At 37.3% G+C, this 19918-nt stretch overlaps 2 protein-coding genes across 6 annotated transcripts in view; both read left to right on the top strand.

The window, feature by feature from the left end:
• The window catches only part of LOC146162953 (NACHT, LRR and PYD domains-containing protein 14-like), a 193112-nt gene that overhangs the window by 12982 nt on the left and 160212 nt on the right, over positions 1-19918 (top strand). Inside the window, exon 4 of one of the 2 annotated variants that reach the window (XR_014494513.1) lies at positions 244-1666. Coding sequence is in view for 1 of the 2 variants with exons in the window: in XM_083381512.1 (XP_083237638.1) it covers positions 244-273 (30 nt within the window). In the remaining variant the exon portion in view is untranslated. Of the gene's footprint in view, positions 1-243; positions 1779-19918 lie in introns of those variants that run through there. The other variant, XM_083381512.1, reaches the window with a different exon arrangement.
• The window catches only part of LOC146162954 (uncharacterized), a 165620-nt gene continuing 159943 nt past the window's right edge, over positions 14242-19918 (top strand). For 2 of the 4 annotated variants that reach the window (XM_083381502.1, XM_083381503.1), the window contains exon 1: positions 14242-14261. The gene's annotated coding sequence lies outside the window, so the exon portion shown is untranslated. The remainder of the gene's footprint in view (positions 14262-19918) is intronic. The other 2 variants (XM_083381500.1, XM_083381501.1) reach the window with 1 other exon arrangement.

The raw sequence follows: 19918 nt of genomic DNA on the forward strand, positions 1-19918 counted from the left end.
ACAAAACAGTTGTTGTTAATATGGAAACTCTTGATAAACTGTGGGGGGCAGATGTTAAGGGTTGGGTCTCAACTTACCTACGGACCCAGTTTAACAACACTTCTTTAATTTACCCCCGATGTAAATAAAACAACATCAGATGGGCTAGATTACAATTGTTGTAAACAGATGTGACGGTTGGAATTCTTCTTTCAGTTGAAAACACTTTCATCAGCTTTTAAATTTTCGTCTTGTGTTTTGCAGGAGAACAGAGTGTTTGGGTTACGATTCTGAAGTTCGACTGATCTTGGATTGCTTCGAGCGACCAACAATCGTCTCTCCGTGATGCGAAACATTTATCAGCTTTCCTGTTGATGGAAGTGAACTGAGGGGCAGGGGCGGTTCCGGGGGGTGGGGCAACACGCCACGCCTTGTATTATTTACCTATTGTGCGTAATTTCTATTTTTTTCATTGGGGTTTCTAGTATGTTCCATTTTGATAAAATGGTTTTAGTTGAAAGGAATCTTTGTGTCTCATCGCAACTTAAACAATACGTAAAGGAGTTTTTCTTTAGCATCCTTCTAATGTCGCTTTTGTTTCAAAACTAACACCTCTCCAACCTAAAACATGTATAAACGAAATGTGTTCTTATGGAGGTTTAGATGCAACATGTGACGTCACCCCTCTTATTGACCGCTGTTACTTTTGTTTTGTTCATGTTTGGCCGACTCTTTCCCAAACCACAGCCGTGTTTATTTGAGCGAGCGCTCGTCTCCCCAAAGCGCTTTGCCGTTTTGCTCGTTGCCTTGTAATAAGTGCCGCCCCGGTACTTTGCTGCCCACGCATTTAGCGTCTTGTTTGTTCTTATTAAGTCGATATTTTTATACTTTACCGTTGTTTGTAATTACCTCGCTAACATTAAAGTTCACTGCATTGTTTTACTTTATTCAGTTTGATTTTCGTAACGTTTTATTTTCACGTAAAATCCAAAGTTGCCTGAGAAATAAATGGTATGATTTATAAAAACTATTGATGCAGAACTGATTGCACGCAGTACTTTTGTACCTAAAATTTTAACTAGTGTTTTTTGTCTTGTGTAAAATACTTTATTATTGCGCATGTTTCGCAGATTAGCCAATTTAACCATTTCAATTGCCTAGGGCTTGTTTAGATTTTGTGTTTACGTTCCCTCGTGGTAAGAGTTCAACAACATTAGTTTAATTGCCTTAACAAATCACTTGTATGGTAATAGTTTAATATTTATCTCTAAATTCGCCCAATATTTTGGCCTAAAAGTCCTATGGTTTTTCTTCCTGAGTTGGTGGAGGCGCCGACTTGAAAATAGTTTTGTTCACCCCGCAGCCTTGTATAATGGGAATGTAAGTTTTCTAGAGGAGCCATCAAATTTGCCAATGTTTCTGGTAATTTGTTGTTTTTGAAGTTATGCGCTATTTGCAGTATTTCCAATTTGGTTAGGTCGAGTAATCTGAATATTGAGATTACGGTATAAATGGAAGTAATCGTGTTTAGGAGGGTGCCGCTTAAAATGTGGATTGCCCTGTTCTGTAATGCTTCAAGATGCTTTAATTTGGTTGGATAAGCTCTACCCAGGTTACAACACAATATCGAAGATGAGTATTGATTAAGCTACAATATAAAAGGCGAAGTGCAGAAGTGTCTAAATAAGTTTTCATTTATGGTCCAAATTCCCCTAGAAAATATTTTGTTCAATCATTTTAATATGAATTTTAAATGACAATTTATCATTTATGATGAGGCCTATTATTTAGCTGAATTTACCTGTTTCAGTTTATTCACCCTTATTTTAATACTGAAATTTGAATTGGTTACCAAGTAATGTGTTTTAGAATGATTAATTGATAGTTTGTCAGCCCGAAACCAGTGGTCAATTTTTTCTATAATAATTTGAATTATTTTTTAAGTTGTTTTATGTTATTATGGGAGATATAAATAACAGTATCATCTGCGTGTAAACTACAATTTATATTTCAGTTTATTGGTAAGTTATTAATGTAGATTTGAAAGAGGAGAGGTGCTAATATACGACCTTGTGGGACACCGCATACAGGCATCGACGGATTAGAAAGAGTTCTTCCTATTTTTTTACTATGCTTTCTCTGCCATAAAAAAGTTTCTATTAGTTTCAAGGGTGGGTCTCTGATACCATAATGATTAAGTTTTTTAAGTAATATTTGGTTGTCTATGGCATCAAAGGCCTTGGCTAAATCAAGGAAAACTACACAACTATATCTGTGGTTTTCTTGGTTAATTAAATAGGTTTTCATATAATTCTGTTGCGGCAAGTGAGGTTGAGTGATATTTTCTAAATCCGTGTTGATATTTACTGATAGTTTCATGTTTTGCAAAAAATTAAGAAGTTGATGGTGCATTATTTTTTCAAAAATACGCGTAACAGCTATTAGCCTGAAGTCATTAGATGTTAATGGTCTACTTATTTTTGGGTACAGTTTCATTTTCTTCGAAAAAAAAAAAGTTATGGATTATTGTCGGTTTCGACTAGGACTGTTTTCCTTTGGTAACACTTTTCAAACAAGATAAGTTACGCAAAAAATATGCCCAAGTAATATGTATATAGGACATTATATCGAGAAATGTGTATTTTTATCCAATCGTAGCGTCTCCTAAATTAAAATTTTAACGAAATAAAGGCACTTTTTTTCGCGCTTTCTGCGATCGCTTTGTGGAAGTGAGTAAGAAATGGAGTGATAAGCAATTGTAGCGCACGGCTATTGACCGACTAAGAGATTTTGTGTTTATTGTGCAATTTACGCTGTAACGGCTTAAACCCCAGATTAATTGTTTACTCGCACCAAAGTGTAAATGCTAAATGTCCTGTTCCACGATTATCTCGGCGGTCAGCAGTTTGATTGTCGGTAGCTATTTAAGACCGCCTTCCGCTTGTAAGACGAACTTCTTCTCAGTTATCGTCTTGCTGTTCGCAACTTTGAGATTGTAAGTAGCATCTTACAGATTCTAACTTGTCCGCCTTCTATAGTTTAACTGGTTGTTGTTCGCTTATCATATAATACAATTCTATTAACCTACACGTCTTGTGGTTGGCTAACGAGTTATACGCACGCAACCTTCAAGCAACCTTAAAACGAGAGTCAGAAGCCTCAACTAAACTAATCTCGTGCCCCACACAATTCACTTTGGTCCATGTGTGTAAAGCAGTGGTCCTCAACCAAGGTGCCGCGGCACCTTAGTGTGCCATTTCTAATCCTCAAGGGTGCCGCGACATATTTGGCAATCTTCAAGAATCTGATTTTTGCAACAACTTTTTGTGTATGATTAGAGTTGAACAATTACAACTAAAACTTCATACGTTGTGTAGAGTTGATGTGTTCTGTTTCAGTTCCGTTATTGTGACATTCTAGTGAATTACCTACGGAAAAATCTTGGAGGGGTGTCGCAATCTATTAATTATTTCTGAGGGGTGCCGTTAGAATCCGTCTCGGTTTATGACGTCAGCCCTCCACCAGTTGCCACTAACCAGAAAAGAAGTGGAAGGGCGCAGTCGTCTACTTTACTAACAGGATCACCGTATAAAAAGACTTTGAAGGAAAAAGGAATTGGAAACAACAGAATTACACTGCAGTACAAAAAAAACAAAACAATGCAAAACAATACAAAATTTATTCTGAAAAAACAGACCACAAAATGAAAAAGGAACATCACCCAAAGAAGATTGTTCCTGTGCAAGGCTAAACTAAATTGTAGTTTAGTTTGAATACTGAGGCTGGTTTCTGCTATGATTTGAATCCGAGTTCGTTTGTTAAAGGTTGATCGAAGGTTGCGTGTTTTGATAGCTAGCCACAGCAAGGCATTAAACGGATCTGAGTTTATTGCATCACATCAGAACGGCAATCAACTTACAGGAATAACTTAAGGTCCATGCAGAGTACTAACGGTCCAGCATAATAACTTCTGTCCGTTACATTATTTCAGTTGGTTAAATTTTCCAGATCAGTTCCAGTTACGATTTACTGATTAAGTTAAGATCCCGTCTCTTGGGCTTTAGTACACTTCGCCGTGCCATAAAGGCATTCAGCAGAGGCTTGTTAACGGGTAACGTCTCCTTGTTACTTATTTATAGACACGGTCAAATGTTTATCTGCGTTTGCGTCACGTCATAATATATGTTTTTGTGAGAACAAATAATAAGATTACCCCTACACCTGCGTTGTGTCTGGTGAAAGCTATTTGACTTCCACAGAAGACCGGAAACAATGCAGCCAATATGGGCACTTGAGAAATGTGCTGACACAGAAGGACCACTCTTTATATGTGATTTATGTACATAAGCTCATGATTGTCAGTTTTAAACTTCTAATATTCGTTGTTTTTAATAAATGTAAAAAAAGTGGAAATGTCTGTTTTTTAAATGACTATTTTGAAATTCATGTTTTGTCGCAGGTAAATTGAAAGCTTTTGTATCATTATGGTATACATCAAGCGTTGTAAAATAAGTATATCAAGAATGTTAAGAAATATAATATAGTTTGCATGTGTCCCATCTAGCGGCTCGTGCTGTCCAAAGTTTCATGAGACGGGACAAAAATATGATTTTTAAATCACCATTTACCAAAAAAATGCTAAAGGAAAACTTTGAAAGTGTTAAACAAGCAGGGATGACGGAACTGTCAATTCGACCAAAAATATTTTGAATTTATTGTCATAGTTTAAAGCTACAATGATATGAAACAAAAATGTCCCATCACGGGCAACCTTACCCTACACAAATTAGCAATGTTTTTGCTACATTTTAGTTTTGAAGAAGGTATATTCTTAGAAACCTTCGGTCAAAAGTTAATAACGTTGCAATTACAAACCAGCAGTTCAAAATATCGCAACAAGGCATTTACATAAACTATTCTTACCAAAAGCTAGCCAACACACAGGGTCAACACAAAAATGTAACGGCAAATTAAACATATTTATCTTAAATATTTTAGAAAAAAATTTCACCACATCTATATAAGAATGCCCTATATTTTCTAAATTAAAAAAAATATCAAAAACTTAAATAAACATTAATTGGCGGTTGAGGAGAGTTTGTCAGTTCAATGTGATAAAACTAGTGGCGCTGTGTTTTGTGCAGACAGTTGCGGTAGTAGCAGTGGTGCTTTGTTGAATGTTCAGGGTGTGTCTCGTACAGATAGTGCGAAAAACATGGTGAAAAGTAAGAGTCGTGACGTACAGGATGATAGAATTAAATTGATAAAGAGTGCGACTGGATCTTTTAATTTTGATCGTTCGTGTGGTGCTGGATCACTTTGTTAGGCAAATTGAAAATGCGAAAAATGTCAAAGAAGAGATTAAGTATAAAGTTCGTATTTTTAAGAATTTTGTTGCGCAACATGCTAACAAGTTTAAAATTCGCTGTGAGGAGAGTTTGTCAGTTCAATGTGATTAAGTGTCTTGATAAAATTTCGCTCGATTGCGAATTGAATTGGGCAAGTGACAGACGTTAAATGACCGCGATCGCGATCGCAAAAGTGAGCTTATCGTTTGATGTCGTGCGCAAATTTACATCTGAGATCTTAATCTAATTGCATCCAAGGAGATTGCGACATGTTTAAAGCGAACTTATATTTTTCCAGTATGTTTTTCAGGCTTACTATCACCACTGGTTGAAGTAGTTTACATAAAATACACGAGAGACGATAACTATTAGAAAGTTGGATGCAACTATAAATGTTTAAAACCTTTGCACCCAGAACATTTAGTACAAAGTATGACTTAAAATCAGGGCTGTGGAGCAGGATTCGGGACTCGACTTTATTTCATCGGACTCAGGTTGTTTTAAACCGACTCCGCAGCCCCGCTTTAAACTTCGCGGTCTGTTAATAATTTTGAAAGGTAAGAGTGACTTTATCGGTAAATCTTTTGCAACAAAAATTTGACTATTCCAAGTAAGTTGTTTGATAACTTAACGTTTTAAAGCTAACACGTTTTCAGAGTTCAATATTATCACATAAGTCTTAATGTTCCAGACAGCGCTAACGTTATGCTAATGAGCTCGCCAAGTTATCAGCCTCTCAAGCCGCCGTTGTTCGCTAGAGGCGACAGAGAGCCGAATTGGATTCCAAATTCCTGGTAATTGTTGCGCTGTGGCTTTACAGACAGCGCTAACGTTATGCTAATGAGCTCGCGAAGTTGTCAGCCTCTGTAAATCAAGCCGCCGTTGTTCGCTAGAGGCGACAGAGAGCCGAATTGAATTCCAAATTCCTGGTAATTGTTGCGCTGTGGCTTTACAGACAGCGCTAACGTTATGCTAATGAGCTCGCGAAGTTGTCAGCCTCTGTAAATCAAGCCGCCGTTGTTCGCTAGAGGCGACAGAGAGCTAAATTGGATTCCAAATTCCTGGTAATTGTTGCGCTGTGGCTTTACAGACAGCGCTAACGTTATGCTAATGAGCTCGCGAAGTTGTCAGCCTCTGTAAATCAAGCCGCCGTTGTTCGCTAGAGGCGACAGAGAGCCGAATTGGATTCCAAATTCCTGGTAATTGTTGCGCTGTGGCTTTACAGACAGCGCTAACGTTATGCTAATGAGCTCGCGAAGTTGTCAGCCTCTGTAAATCAAGCCGCCGTTGTTCGCTAGAGGCGACAGAGAGCTAAATTGGATTCCAAATTCCTGGTAATTGTTGCGCTGTGGCTTTACAGACAGCGCTAACGTTATGCTAATGAGCTCGCGAAGTTGTCAGCCTCTGTAAATCAAGCCGCCGTTGTTCGCTAGAGGCGACAGAGAGCCGAATTGGATTCCAAATTCCTGGTAATTGTTGCGCTGTGGCTTTTCAGACAGCGCTAACGTTATGCTAATGAGCTCGCCAATTTGTCAGCCTCTGAAAAGCAAGCCGCCGTTGTTCGCTAGAGGCGACAGAGAGCCGAATTGAATTCTAAATTCCTGGTAATTGTTGCACTGTGGCTTTACAGACAGCGCTAACGTTATGCTAATGAGCTCGCGAAGTTGTCAGCCTCTGTAAAGCAAGCCGCCGTTGTTCGCTAGAGGCGACAGAGAGCCGAATTGGATTCCAAATTCCTGGTAATTGTTGCGCTGTGGCTTTACAGACGGCGCTAACGTTATGCTTATGAGCTCGCCAAGCCGCCTGCACTACCAAACATAGAAATCAAACTGTACATGTTAGCGTGGGTCTTGTCCTACATTTATGTTGTGAAGCAAGTCTATGATTTATCAGTTGGTGAGTGATTTTCATTGCTTTATAAACAATTGGTAATTGGTGGTCAAGATGTGCAAGTGGTTTGCAAAAGTAATTGCATAGTATAATTTACTAGACGAAATACCCGGCGTTGCCCAGGTTAAATATAATATTTATCAGTTATTTTAACTGGTTAAAAATGAATTACACCACACAATAATCATCATAATGTACGAAGTCTACCTGAATTTTGTCTGATTTGACAAAATGAAACAATCCATCATACTGTGGCTCTTTATCACTATTGCATATTACGTTGCTACTGCTGGCCTCATGTTATACCCAATGATTATGGAAGATAAATGTGGTAATCAGAATATACCCAAAAAGTAATGTTACGGATAAGAACTTTGTAAGAGGCTTAGATAATGCAAACATATTTTTGTAATGTCATAACAAATTCGCTTATGCCGAAACGTTTGCACTACGTGTCACTAAATAAAAATTTCAAATCATGTGATGATTGTGATGTGTTTCAAATCATGTCATATCTTGTGTCTAATAAAAGGTTTACCTAATGTCCACAATCAGAGTAACACCCCACAGCTTGTGTGAACGCGGCATTAATGCAATGGCGGGTTTAATTGTGTGACTTATCTGCGTGGCTCTAGAGATTTAATTCTTGGTCTCAGTCAACTCCCGGTATTTTTGCATTTGGTTAAAACAAAAATTAACGTTTAAAAATCAGTTTTGTGTTTGAAATAGGCAACTAAAGGAAAGGCGCGAACGCGCTCTGACCATTTAATTACTAATCACGTGTTACCAGCATTGTATAACCTTTTTCCTGAAGCCGCATGTTATAGCCGATTATTTAAAAAAGTATATTTAACATCAAACAAACTGCAACGTTGTGTGTTTTTTAAATGGAGCTACTAAACAGACAACCTTGGCTAAACACGTCTCGCATATTTTGCGTAACGAAAACCCGTGACATATGTCGATCAAAAATCACTAACAAACGTAAGAAAGCCGCAGCACCAATTGTATAAATTGCGCGAAATTTAAGCAAATACGCAATTCTGGTAGGTACCATGCATCCAACAAAAAAAACGTTTGAAAAGTAAATTTGCTTAGTGTTCGAACAGCTGAAATAAACGCGAATTCTTGCAAACTTATTCCAAATGTTGTGCAGTTTATACTCGGTTAGGGTTGCTGTAGTACGTTGTCTGTGAAGTGTCCTAATGTCTAATGTTACGGAAAACGCTGCAATAAACGCAATGTTTTGCGAGCTTAAGCTTTATTTACGTGGTTAAACAAACTGCAAAAGGCATTAAACATAAAGTAGAAATTTTGCCACATGAATTTTATTTTTACCAAGGCAATGTACTTGACTTGATTTTTACGGTCGCGCAGGTTATTTCCCTATAATATTGTTTTACCCTTATACGTCAAGAGGTTTGTGAGAAGTCGCACGCGCGCCCTTTGTGTATTTAACATGCAAACAAACTACAATGCTGTGTGATGTTTTTGAAATGGTACGACTAAATAACTATATCACACATCACGTGGATAAGCATGTCACACATGTTTTGTTTAGTAACGAAACCTTGTAACATTTGTCAATTGAGAATAACTCCCAAACGTAAAACTTTAGGTTGTAGCAATGTAGCAGCAATTGTTTAGATCTGCTTAGTAGCGTGATATACGTAATCCCGGTGCTAAACTGCGTCAAACGTGGGAAAAATCCTCATAGAAAAAACAAATGCTTACTGTTAAACTGCTGCAATAAAAAACTTTGCCAAGTATTGCGTGGCTAAACACGTTTGTTGTTGGATGTCCGTGTAGGTTTTCTGATGTTTATGCTTTTATTAAAGTATGTTTAAGAAAATTTTAAAAATAAAAAAGTAAATAAAAGAAATATTTTTTTGCTAAACCTATGCACTAAACGCCAAATTAAGCTGCGTCCAACGCCAGACAAACCAACCCGTTGAAAATATAAATTGCTTACTGTTAAAACTGCGACAACAAACGTGATATTTTGCGAACTCTGCCTAAATTTGGCATTGTTAAACTTAATTCTTTACTTGGAACGTTGCACACGTTTGTTAACATGAATTATAACATGTGATGTGCGGTTCCATACCGGTACTAAATTTAGTTCTTCGTAAATTTGCGAACTCTTCCTAAATTTTACGCGGTAACAGACATCAATAAGTTCCTTAACAAAATAGTCTTTAGTTGGAATCATTCAAATTGTAATTTATTAAGGAAATCTACTTAATTTTTTTTTTTTATGTTCAGGCGGGTAATTGCGCTTAAAAAAAAGTTTTGCGCGGATATATTAAACTTGGTCTTTTACTTACTGCGACAACAAACGCGATATTTTGCGAACTTTGCCTAAATTTGGCATTGTTGAACTTAAGTCTTTACCTGGAACGTTGCACACGTTTGTTAACATAAATTATAACATGTGATGTGCTTTTTACGTAATCCCGGTACCCATGGGCGCCTGCAGGGGGGGGGGCAAGGGGGGCACTTGCCCCCCCTGGAATTTCAAAATGTGATTATTAGTATTATTTGTAAGTGTAATATGTATTACTTATGAAGGTTAAAAATAATATACACTATCCATTGCCCCCCAGTGGCGTATCTAGTGGGGGCGGGAGTTCTTACCACCCTTTTTGTAAGTGATATTATCGTTTTTGGTTCGTTTTTTTCATGGTTTAGCAAACTGTTCGAAGCGGCGTGCTTTTTAAGTAATTGGGTCACGCGTCTTAATCTTATTTGAATCCAAAATCAAACGCAAAACGCCGTTTTTCGTTTTCAGTTTGGTCGACCGTAAACGCTGGATAGTTTTTCTCTTTCCTTATTTGTTTAGGTCAGTGGTTCTCAACCTTTTTTCTTTCGAGGCCCATTTACCTTAGCAAAAAAATTCTGTGGTCCAATAGAATTTTTATGAAAGAAAAAACTTTAAAATAGGTTTAGAACAAAACACAGCAGAACATATTTCAAAACAGATTATTTAATCAACCGTGCATTAGTGAGATACTTGCGGCTGAACAATAAATTTACATTCCTTTTTAATTCCTCCCAAACGATTATTCCTTTAAAATGAAATATAATGACACAAATGAAACTAAATCTAGCTTTTTAAATTGGTTTGTGGCCCACCTTAAATGTTCTTATGACCCCCACTGGTTGAGAAGCGCTGGTTTAGATTGACTGATTAGCAAGTGTGTATTCGACAATTGACAACGCTAAGTCAAACCTTATTTCTTTTTTTCTCGCTAAAAAACGTCAAGTTATACGCAGTATGTTTCTCGCTGTTCGGTCTCTGCGCTAATATCCGATGTTGGTGTAACATCGACATTTGTTTAAATGAAGCAGATTCTTAAAAGGAGTTATAATGGTGACTGTCGTGCGCGTTTTAAAGTATAAATTTTTAAGTAATGATAGTTAACGCAAAATTATGCTCTTTAAGCATACTCTAAGACCACGTGCTAATTGTGCAATGGACACGACTTATTTCCCCTCAACCTCAGCTTGTAATTTAGCTGATTTGGCACACAGCTCGGCGCAGATGTTGGGCCAATCGTGCCATAATAACACCAGGTAAAAACGATCTTCGTTTAGTATTGCAGGTGGTGAAAGGCTTGCTTGCAATTTAGCGCTAGTTCCGTTCATGGAACTTAAAACTGCGCTGCTGATAACTGCGCTGCTACCACAATTAAACACACATTTTTCCTCGTTTGGATTCTGAGCCTAGTTTAGCGCGAACTTTAGGGAAATAATTCGTCATGCTGCAAGTATAGGGATGTCCGATAATATCGGATCAAAGCCGATACCCGATACCAAATGGTGGTATCGTTGATACTCGTCCGATACTAGGGTTGTATCGGCGCCAATCCTAAACCAAATTACGGACATTCCTAAATGCAAGTAAAAAAGTCTAATGGAGTTATTATCATTGCGCCAGTCAAGCAACTAAACTAACTATAGAACAATGAGAATACGCATTTCTATGCAAACGAAATTGAAGCTGTAGATTTTTTTACCTTTACAATAGCTCGCGTGATTTCCAGACAGGAAATGAGTGAAGGCGTTGGAGGGCAAACTAAATGGATGGAGCCCTAACGTAATTTCCTTTAGAACAAGGAAATACTTTGGAGTCCGCCTTCAACAAAGTGCTAGCGTTTGGTTGTTGCCTGCAACTTGGTGCAAGCGCCTTACTGCTGTACTGAGGTAAATGTGTAATGTTGTGTAGGTATATGAACAGGAATGTCAGGTTAGTTTATAACATCAAAACCTTAAATCAGTGGATCTCAACCTTTTCCTGCCACACTCCCATCTGTGGTGTTTTTAATGTTACTTCGAGCTACCTGGTTTCAAAAGAAACCATTTTTACTCAAGTTTACTTAGATTTAATAAGCCAAATAAAGATTTTTTCAGCGCTAGCCGTACATTTAAGATTAAAGGCGTCTTGCCGCAATGCCGCAATGCACTTGCGTTCATTTCTATAAAACTTCGATTGCAGCCAGAAAGCTGTTCGCGTAACATTGGTCCGTGAGCTAAAGGTTGACAATCACTATTTGTATGTACGAACAAGATCCAGCAGGCAACGCTGCTATAATTATTGTCTCACGACTTGCTCCCACTAAGCCTGCGTACCTCTGTACCTGGTATAATATTATGTGTATGTCAATCGTTGGGCAGTGCTAGTTCAACAGGGCTAGATCACAGATATCACAGTAGGCTATATACGCATGCTGTCATTAACTTTGTATCTTGTTTCATTTTACAGACTGTATTTGGTAAAAGAAACTGTATCAACCAATCAAGCACAAGGAATAACATGGCCGATACTCCAAACCAAAACCAAGTAAGTTTTTGTCGTATAAAATAATAAAAATCTAGGGTACTTACTTGTAACAATAATATGCAGCCTTTCGCAATAAGCGCGATATATCATGCGTATTCGGGCAATGCCCGAGTTTTGCGTGGATAAATCTCACAGTTTTAAGAAGGAAATATAATTATCGAAACTACGCAAAATATTTTGACTATAATGGTAAAAGCAATCATTTAAATCAGTGGTTCTCAACCTTTTTTCTTTCGTGGCCCATTAACCTTAGCAAAAAAATTCTGTGGCCCAATAGTTTTTTAAAAGAAAAAACTGTAAAATAGGTTTACAACAAAACACAGCAGAACATATTTCAAAACAGATTATTTAATCAACCGTGCATTAGTGAGATACTTGCGGCTGAACAATAAATTTACATTCCTTTTTAATTCCTCCCAAACGATTATTCCTTTAAAATGAAATATAATGACACAAATGAAACTAAATCTAGCTTTTTAAATTGGTTTGTGGCCCACCTTAAATGTTCTTATGCCCCCCACTGGTTGAGAAGCGCTGGTTTAGATTGACTGATTAGCAAGTGTGTATTCGACAATTGACAACGCTAAGTCAAACCTTATTTCTTTTTTTCTCGCTAAAAAACGTCAAGTTATACGCAGTATGTTTCTCGCTGTTCGGTCTCTGCGCTAATATCCGATGTTGGTGTAACATCGACATTTGTTTAAATGAAGCAGATTCTTAAAAGGAGTTATAATGGTGACTGTCGTGCGCGTTTTAAAGTATAAATTTTTAAGTAATGATAGTTAACGCAAAATTATGCTCTTTAAGCATACTCTAAGACCACGTGCTAATTGTGCAATGGACACGACTTATTTCCCCTCAACCTCAGCTTGTAATTTAGCTGATTTGGCACACAGCTCGGCGCAGATGTTGCGCCATTCGTGGCATAATAACACCAGGTAAAAACGATCTTCGTTTAGTATTGCAGGTGGTGAAAGGCTTGCTTGCAATTTAGCGCTAGTTCCGTTGATGGAACTTAAAACTGCGCTGCTGATAACTGCGCTGCTACCACAATTAAACACACATTTTTCCTCGTTTGGATTCCGAGCCTAGTTTAGCGCGAACTTTAGGGAAATAATTCGTCATGCTGCAAGTATAGGGATGTCCGATAATATCGGATCAAAGCCGATACCCGATACCAAATGGTGGTATCGTTGATACTCGTCCGATACTAGGGTTGTATCGGCGCCAATCCTAAACCAAATTACGGACATCCTAAATGCAAGTAAAAAAGTCTAATGGAGTTGTTATCATTGCGCCAGTGAAGCAACTAAACTAACTATAGAACGATGAAAATACGCATTTCTATGCAAACGAAATTGAAGCTGTAGATTTTTTTACCTTTACAATAGCTCGCGTGATTTCCAGACAGGAAATGAGTGAAGGCGTTGGAGGCCAAACTAAATGGATGGAGCCCTAACGTAATTTCCTTTAGAACAAGGAAATACCAGTCCGCCTTCAACAAGGAGCTAGCGTTTGGTTGTTGCCTGCAACTTGGTGCAAGCGCCTTACTGCTGTACTGAGGTAAATGTGTAGTGTTGTGTAGGTATATGAACAGGAATGTCAGGTTAGTTTATAACATCAAAACCTTAAATCAGTGGATCTCAACCTTTTCCTGCCACACTCCCATCTGTGGTGTTTTTAATGTTACTTCGAGCTACCTGGTTTCAAAAGAAACCATTTTTACTCAAGTTTACTTAGATTTAATAAGCCAAATAAAGATTTTTTCAGCGCTAGCCGTACATTTAAGATTATAGGTCGTCTTGCCGCAATGCCGCAATGCACTTGCGTTCATATCTATAAAACTTTGATTGCAGCCAGAAAGCTGTTCGCGTAACATTGGTCCGTGTGCTAAAGGTTGACAATCACTATTTGAATGTACGAACAAGATCCAGCAGGCAACGCTGCTATAATTATCGTCTCACGACTTGCTCCCACTGAGCCTGCGTACCTCTGTACCTGGTATAATATTATGTGTATGTCAATCGTTGGGCAGTGCTAGTTCAACAGGGCTAGATCACAGATATCACAGTAGGCTATTTACCCATGCTGTCATTAACTTGGTATCTTGTTCCATTTTACAGACTGTATTTGGTAAAAGAAACTGTATCAACCAATCAAGCACAAGGAATAACATGGCCGATACTCCAAACCAAAACCAAGTAAGTTTTTGTCGTATAAAATAATAAAAATCTTTGCTGCTTTGGATTTTTAATTCCATGTCACCCTACTCATAAATCTGTCTAGCACTGGTATTTGACAAAGTCAACTTATCTTATTAACTTATCACAATACGCACATTGTATATTTTCTAAAAAATGGCAAAATTGGTTTTAATCATGCCTGTATAACATACGACCTTGTAATGCGTCTGTACTAACTCTTTCGGTTTATTAGTTCGATTTGAAATAGCTTTAATGAATATAATAAACTAATGCTAAACCATTTAGCTTCAAAAAAGGTTTCATAGTGACATCTTGGGAGGTTGGTTTATTTTTTTTAAATCGGTCATTTTATTCAACTACTAGACGTAATACCCGGCGTTGCCCAGGTTATATATAGGGTACTTACTTGTAACAATAATATGCAGCCTTTCGCAATAAGCGCGATATATCATGCGCATTCGGGCAATGCCCGGGTTTTGCGTGGTTAAAGAGGGCTGGGTCGAGTAAATACTTTTTCACAATTAAAGTAGGATGCGGCCCTTGTGAGAGCAGCAACAGTATTAGGTCTCACTAATCTCGCAACTTTAGCAAACAGCAGCAATTACCAAACAAAACGGTATTTAGTTTAAAAGTACCTAGAGATTCTGTCGCAGTGTTTAAACCAGGGGTTCTTAAACTTTTTTTACCGCGGCCCCTAAAAGTTTTTGGGGACTCGCGTGGACCACGGTAGGCAAAATGACGTTATAAAATTACGTCACAATACAAATAGACTTCTTTAATCTGCTGATTTTTGTCCAAAAATGGGAAAATGAAATGAGACTTAATACATTCAGTGCAAAACCGTTTTATTTTTAACGAAACTGTTTTGTTTGATAAATTGATTACTTCCTAAATATACACTAATATTTCAATTAGACCTTTATGGACCCCATAAAACTAGTTCACGGACCCCTAAGGGGTCCATGGACCCCAGTTTGAGAACCCCAGGTTTAAACCGTACGGCAATATAAAGCCCGTAGTTCAGCTGCGCTTCTAGACAAACTGAACGCATTTAACAAACATAACTGTCTTTAGTTTTACAGTTGTTACTAAACAGCGATCATCCTTACTTTGGAATTTAGTATAATCCGACAAAATATATTTTACAAAAATCAAGTATAATTAACAAACCGTTTTGAAAATTTACATAAAATCGCACAGCGGGGTTAATATTTGTAATCTTGCAACTTTAGCAAAACTGCCGGCGCAACATCATTCTCGGGATGCTTTAGTAAATAAGCGCTAACCTAATCGGCTTCAATGTAACATTTCGTGATATGTATATCGATCGGGAATCACTAACATGCCTAAACCTTATTTTTAACTTGGAACGACTAAGTACCCAACGGCTAAGCACGTCAAACATCTTTTACGTAAAAAAACAGTGACATATATCAATAGGGAACCACAAACGTAAAACCAAGTTGTAGCAGCCAATGTTCGCATTGCGTGATATTCAGCAAATACGTAATCCTGGTGTCATACTGCCTCCAACGTAATCTCGTTTGAAACTGAAAATTGGTTACTATTAAAACCGCCGCATTAAATGCGATATTTTGCGAACTCTATAAACCTAGTTTTGCGCGGTAACATAGCTCATGAAGTTCTTAATTACAAAATTCGCAAGTTGAAAACATAAAAATTTATTTTTATTAAGCCAATATACTTCATTTGATTTTTATTTCCACGCAGGTAATTGCGCTTGAAAAAAAGTTTTTCACGGTTACGTTAGGACAGGGTTTCTCAACCGTGGCCCTCGGCCCCCCTGGGGGGCCACGAAGCGGTAATTGGGGGGCCACGGTCATAGGCGTAGCCAGGGGGAACACAGGGGCTATTTCTCTGCAAGAAATTGTTAATATTTTACTCTTAATTATTTGTTTTGTAGCATTTATGAGCAGTACACGATTGTCGATTACAAGCATGTCACACCTCCATTTGCCAAGCACTGTTACGTCGCAAACGATTTAGTTATTATGTTTGTTGTATACATTAATGTAGTTTTACTACTTTTAGTCATTTTGTTTTTTTCCTTTCAATGGCTTTTGAGTATTTCGTTAAAACTCAGTCAGTTACTGCTCGAAACGGTTTGCTAGCATTTTCGTTTGTCTTCGATACGGCAGTTAATACCATGGCCAAAGTAATCAAGTTGTAACGAGCCTCGCTGGCGGGAAGCGAATAATGGACTTTAATCGTAGTGTTATTACGGATTCGTTGTAAATATAGTTATTTGTTTATGTTTGATATAAAGTCGATTTATCGCAGTGAGGTAACAGTTTTAGTGCCAAGTTATTTAAGTTGATAGTTTGCCTACTCAGGGTGTCTAGTTGTATGGGCCGAAAATTTATTTTCGAGACATATCTTGTTTTTGCCGTTTTTTATATGGGCCGAAAATTTATTTACTATCTAGCGGCAGAAAAACTTCAATACAGAATGCTTTCATTCACTTGCTTTATTCAGCTCGCGTCGCGACGAGGCGGCTGCTGGCATCCCTGCTGTGCCTAATTGTCCCGCGCGTGCAACGTTTTTGTTCGAAGTGGCTTGCCTAGTAAAACTAGGCGCATGCGACTTGCCTTTCATAAAGAGGCCTCTCTAAGTAAAAAAACCTATTGCTCTTACAACACAAAATATTTTACCACCGCAAATTTAAATGCGAATCCTTGAGGCAGTGTACACATCTCTGTTAGCACCTGCTGTAATTGTTGCACCATTCAAACATATCAACACCAGGTCTAAGCAAATATAATTATACAAGGGCCGCAACAACAAAAAGCTTAAGTTTAACGCATTCTTAACGACGACGTTACAAAGCTACGTCATAACATGGCGTCATAAATAAATAAATCTTGCGTTTATTGGATTTAAATTGGCAAAACTTTCGATATAAAACGTGGCTTATTAGGCACATAAACGTGTTTACATAATGCTAAAAACTACAGATTTAAACTCTGTTTCAACAGTGATTGCTCAGACCAAGGCATGGTAAAAATTTACACAGTAAAAGTTGGAAAAAGTATAGCAAACCATAGACGTTAAATCATTTAGAGAGAATGAAAATATTGGCTTTTTAAACATGCTAGCTGACCAAAATGTAATAACATGGCCGTAAGCATTATCTACGTAAATTTTTATTGATCAAATGTATGTTTCGATTATTTCCCAAAATCTACGCCATATTTGAACCCCTTTCGCTCAGCTGGGGGTAGAAATTGAAAACAAAATATGACGTCATCGCAAAATTGGTTTTAGCTCTGTACTTCTACCTAGAGGTGGCAATACTTCCTAAAAAGGATCTGGTTAAAACGACACCGGTTATACCGACTGTCTCGCGTTAATACGCGACAAAGGGGCACTGTTAAAGCAGCGAAACAGATTCCGCCAAGGGAGTACATTCTGCTTTGAAACGCCAGACACAAGTATGTCAATACTTACAGCCGACATCTAAACATCTTCCCTGCCATCGGCTGTTATCTGCAATTACGAAAACTGTCCATTATGCTTTTATAAGCCTTTAGATTTGTGTATTTTTATTTTTATCATTAATGCATTAAGCAAACCATAATATAATCAATTCTTTGAAACGTATAACGTCACTCTAAAAAACACGTACTGCGGTATGTAGTGGCTACGGTATGTTATGGATTCTACACTAAAAGCTAACACTGTATAACCTTGTAGCCCTAGTACGATTTAGCTCGTTTTAATGGAATCGTTGTGCAATTCTATGACATTTACAAAAGTCCACATTGTATCTCATGCGACTCTTTGTAACAAACTTGCCCATTCTGGTTAAAACGTTTAAAAAACGATCTTCAATTGAAAAATCATTTTTTCAAATTTAATGTCACAATAGTATGTCAATTGCAGTCTTAGGATTTTAGGAAAATTCTTTTTAAAACAAAAATACAATTTATCAGCGTCTTTCATCTATTATGTCACGGTTGGGCGAACAAACGTATGACGTGTAGATCCCAGCTGCAGTCTGGGGGAGTTTCTACTGCTCTGTTGCGAAATGATCTTTGGTTGGCTGTATTATCTTTAAAATGATGCCTGGCCGCTCTAAACAGACACCGCATAACGCAATATAATTTATGTTTATTGTCGCGTACAAACTACAGTGATGTGGTTCTAGTGACCTCCAATGCAGACAGGGGAACAAAAATATGTAATGAATAGCGAAACATAATAATCAAACCGAATTAGGCTACGATTAATCAGAACCGGAACATTTACGCGCTTGCGATTACTCAACAACGTTTATTTATTGCTTCACTACCATAAAAATATAATTATTCGCAAGGATTAGGAAGAATTACAATTTTGAATTTTAACTAGAAAAATTAATTACACAAAAACTGTAAAACTTTTCGCTTGCAATGGTAGAATATAATGGGCAATTATAAAACGAAATCAGTCTTTGAATATAACGCCACAATTTTTTTGTGGTCTTGGAAATTTCGTTTCCTGTTTTAAAAGAACTAAACGAGTTTGCCGCAATCTATTAAGTGGAACTTGCACTAAATGTTTTATTAATGCAAAGAGCAAAATATTTTCACTTTTAGCCAAAACACACACTTCAAAGAAACATTACAATCTCCATTACCAGGATTATCATTTAAAACGCAAAGGCTGGCATGAGTTATGTTAAAAGTCGAATATTGGGCAAGATCCATTATAAGTTTGGTACAACTTTAATATTTGGTACAGCTGTTCGGACTATAATTTCGATAGCCATAATAGGTTGAAAGGAAAATGTTGTGGAGGCTGTTTCGCGCTAATAAGTGACAAAGGGGCACCTTGATTGCAGTGAAACAGATTACGTCAAAGCGTTGTAGTTTGCTTTAAAACGCCAGAAGCAAGTATGCCAAAGAAATACAGACAAAACCTAAAAGTCTCCCTGGCCATCGGATGTCATATGCATTTATGGAAACTGTTTAGTATGTTACCATAAGCATTTATATTTCGCAGTATAACCAGTTCATCGAAATGTATAACGTCATCTTGAAATTGTGTGCGCATTCTAAATTTTTATCTTAATAAACAAATACGGAATACGGTAAGAAACAGTCTAATGAATTCTAGACAAAAATCTCACAGTTTTAAGAATGAAATGTAATTTTTTTATTGACTATATTGGTAAAAGCAGTCATCTATTTATACAACGAAGATGATATAATGATTTTATATTCACAAGTAAACAAAACAAAATCTGTCGTGGAATACTATTTACTAGGGTTGCCATATTTTTTACATAACCTCTGATAAACAACATGATGGTTTTAGGGGCATAAAAAGGCCGGAAACGTCATAACGTTTTACATTTTTAAGTTCCTTGCTGCTATCACGCATATCAGTGCGCAAAAAAGCAGCTTAAGTTAAGTGAAGTGCGACAATGTTTATCCTGTTCATTGTTCGTATTTGAAAAACGGATTTTCTTAATTGCGCCTCAAATAGTTTTGAGGGTCTATAATCTGGTACTCATAAAGTTAAAGTTTAAAACTTAACATATTCGGCTTTCATCTTTAAAATTTATGTTTATTATGTTAATTGGGTTTTTACGTTCAAAATTATGAGCGGGTTTTATTTTTCGCTATAAAAAAGTGTGACTTTAAGTTATT

This window comes from Ascidiella aspersa, chromosome 2 (genome assembly GCF_963924565.1).
Source record: "Ascidiella aspersa chromosome 2, kaAscAspe10.2, whole genome shotgun sequence".
NCBI lineage: Eukaryota > Metazoa > Chordata > Ascidiacea > Phlebobranchia > Ascidiidae > Ascidiella > Ascidiella aspersa.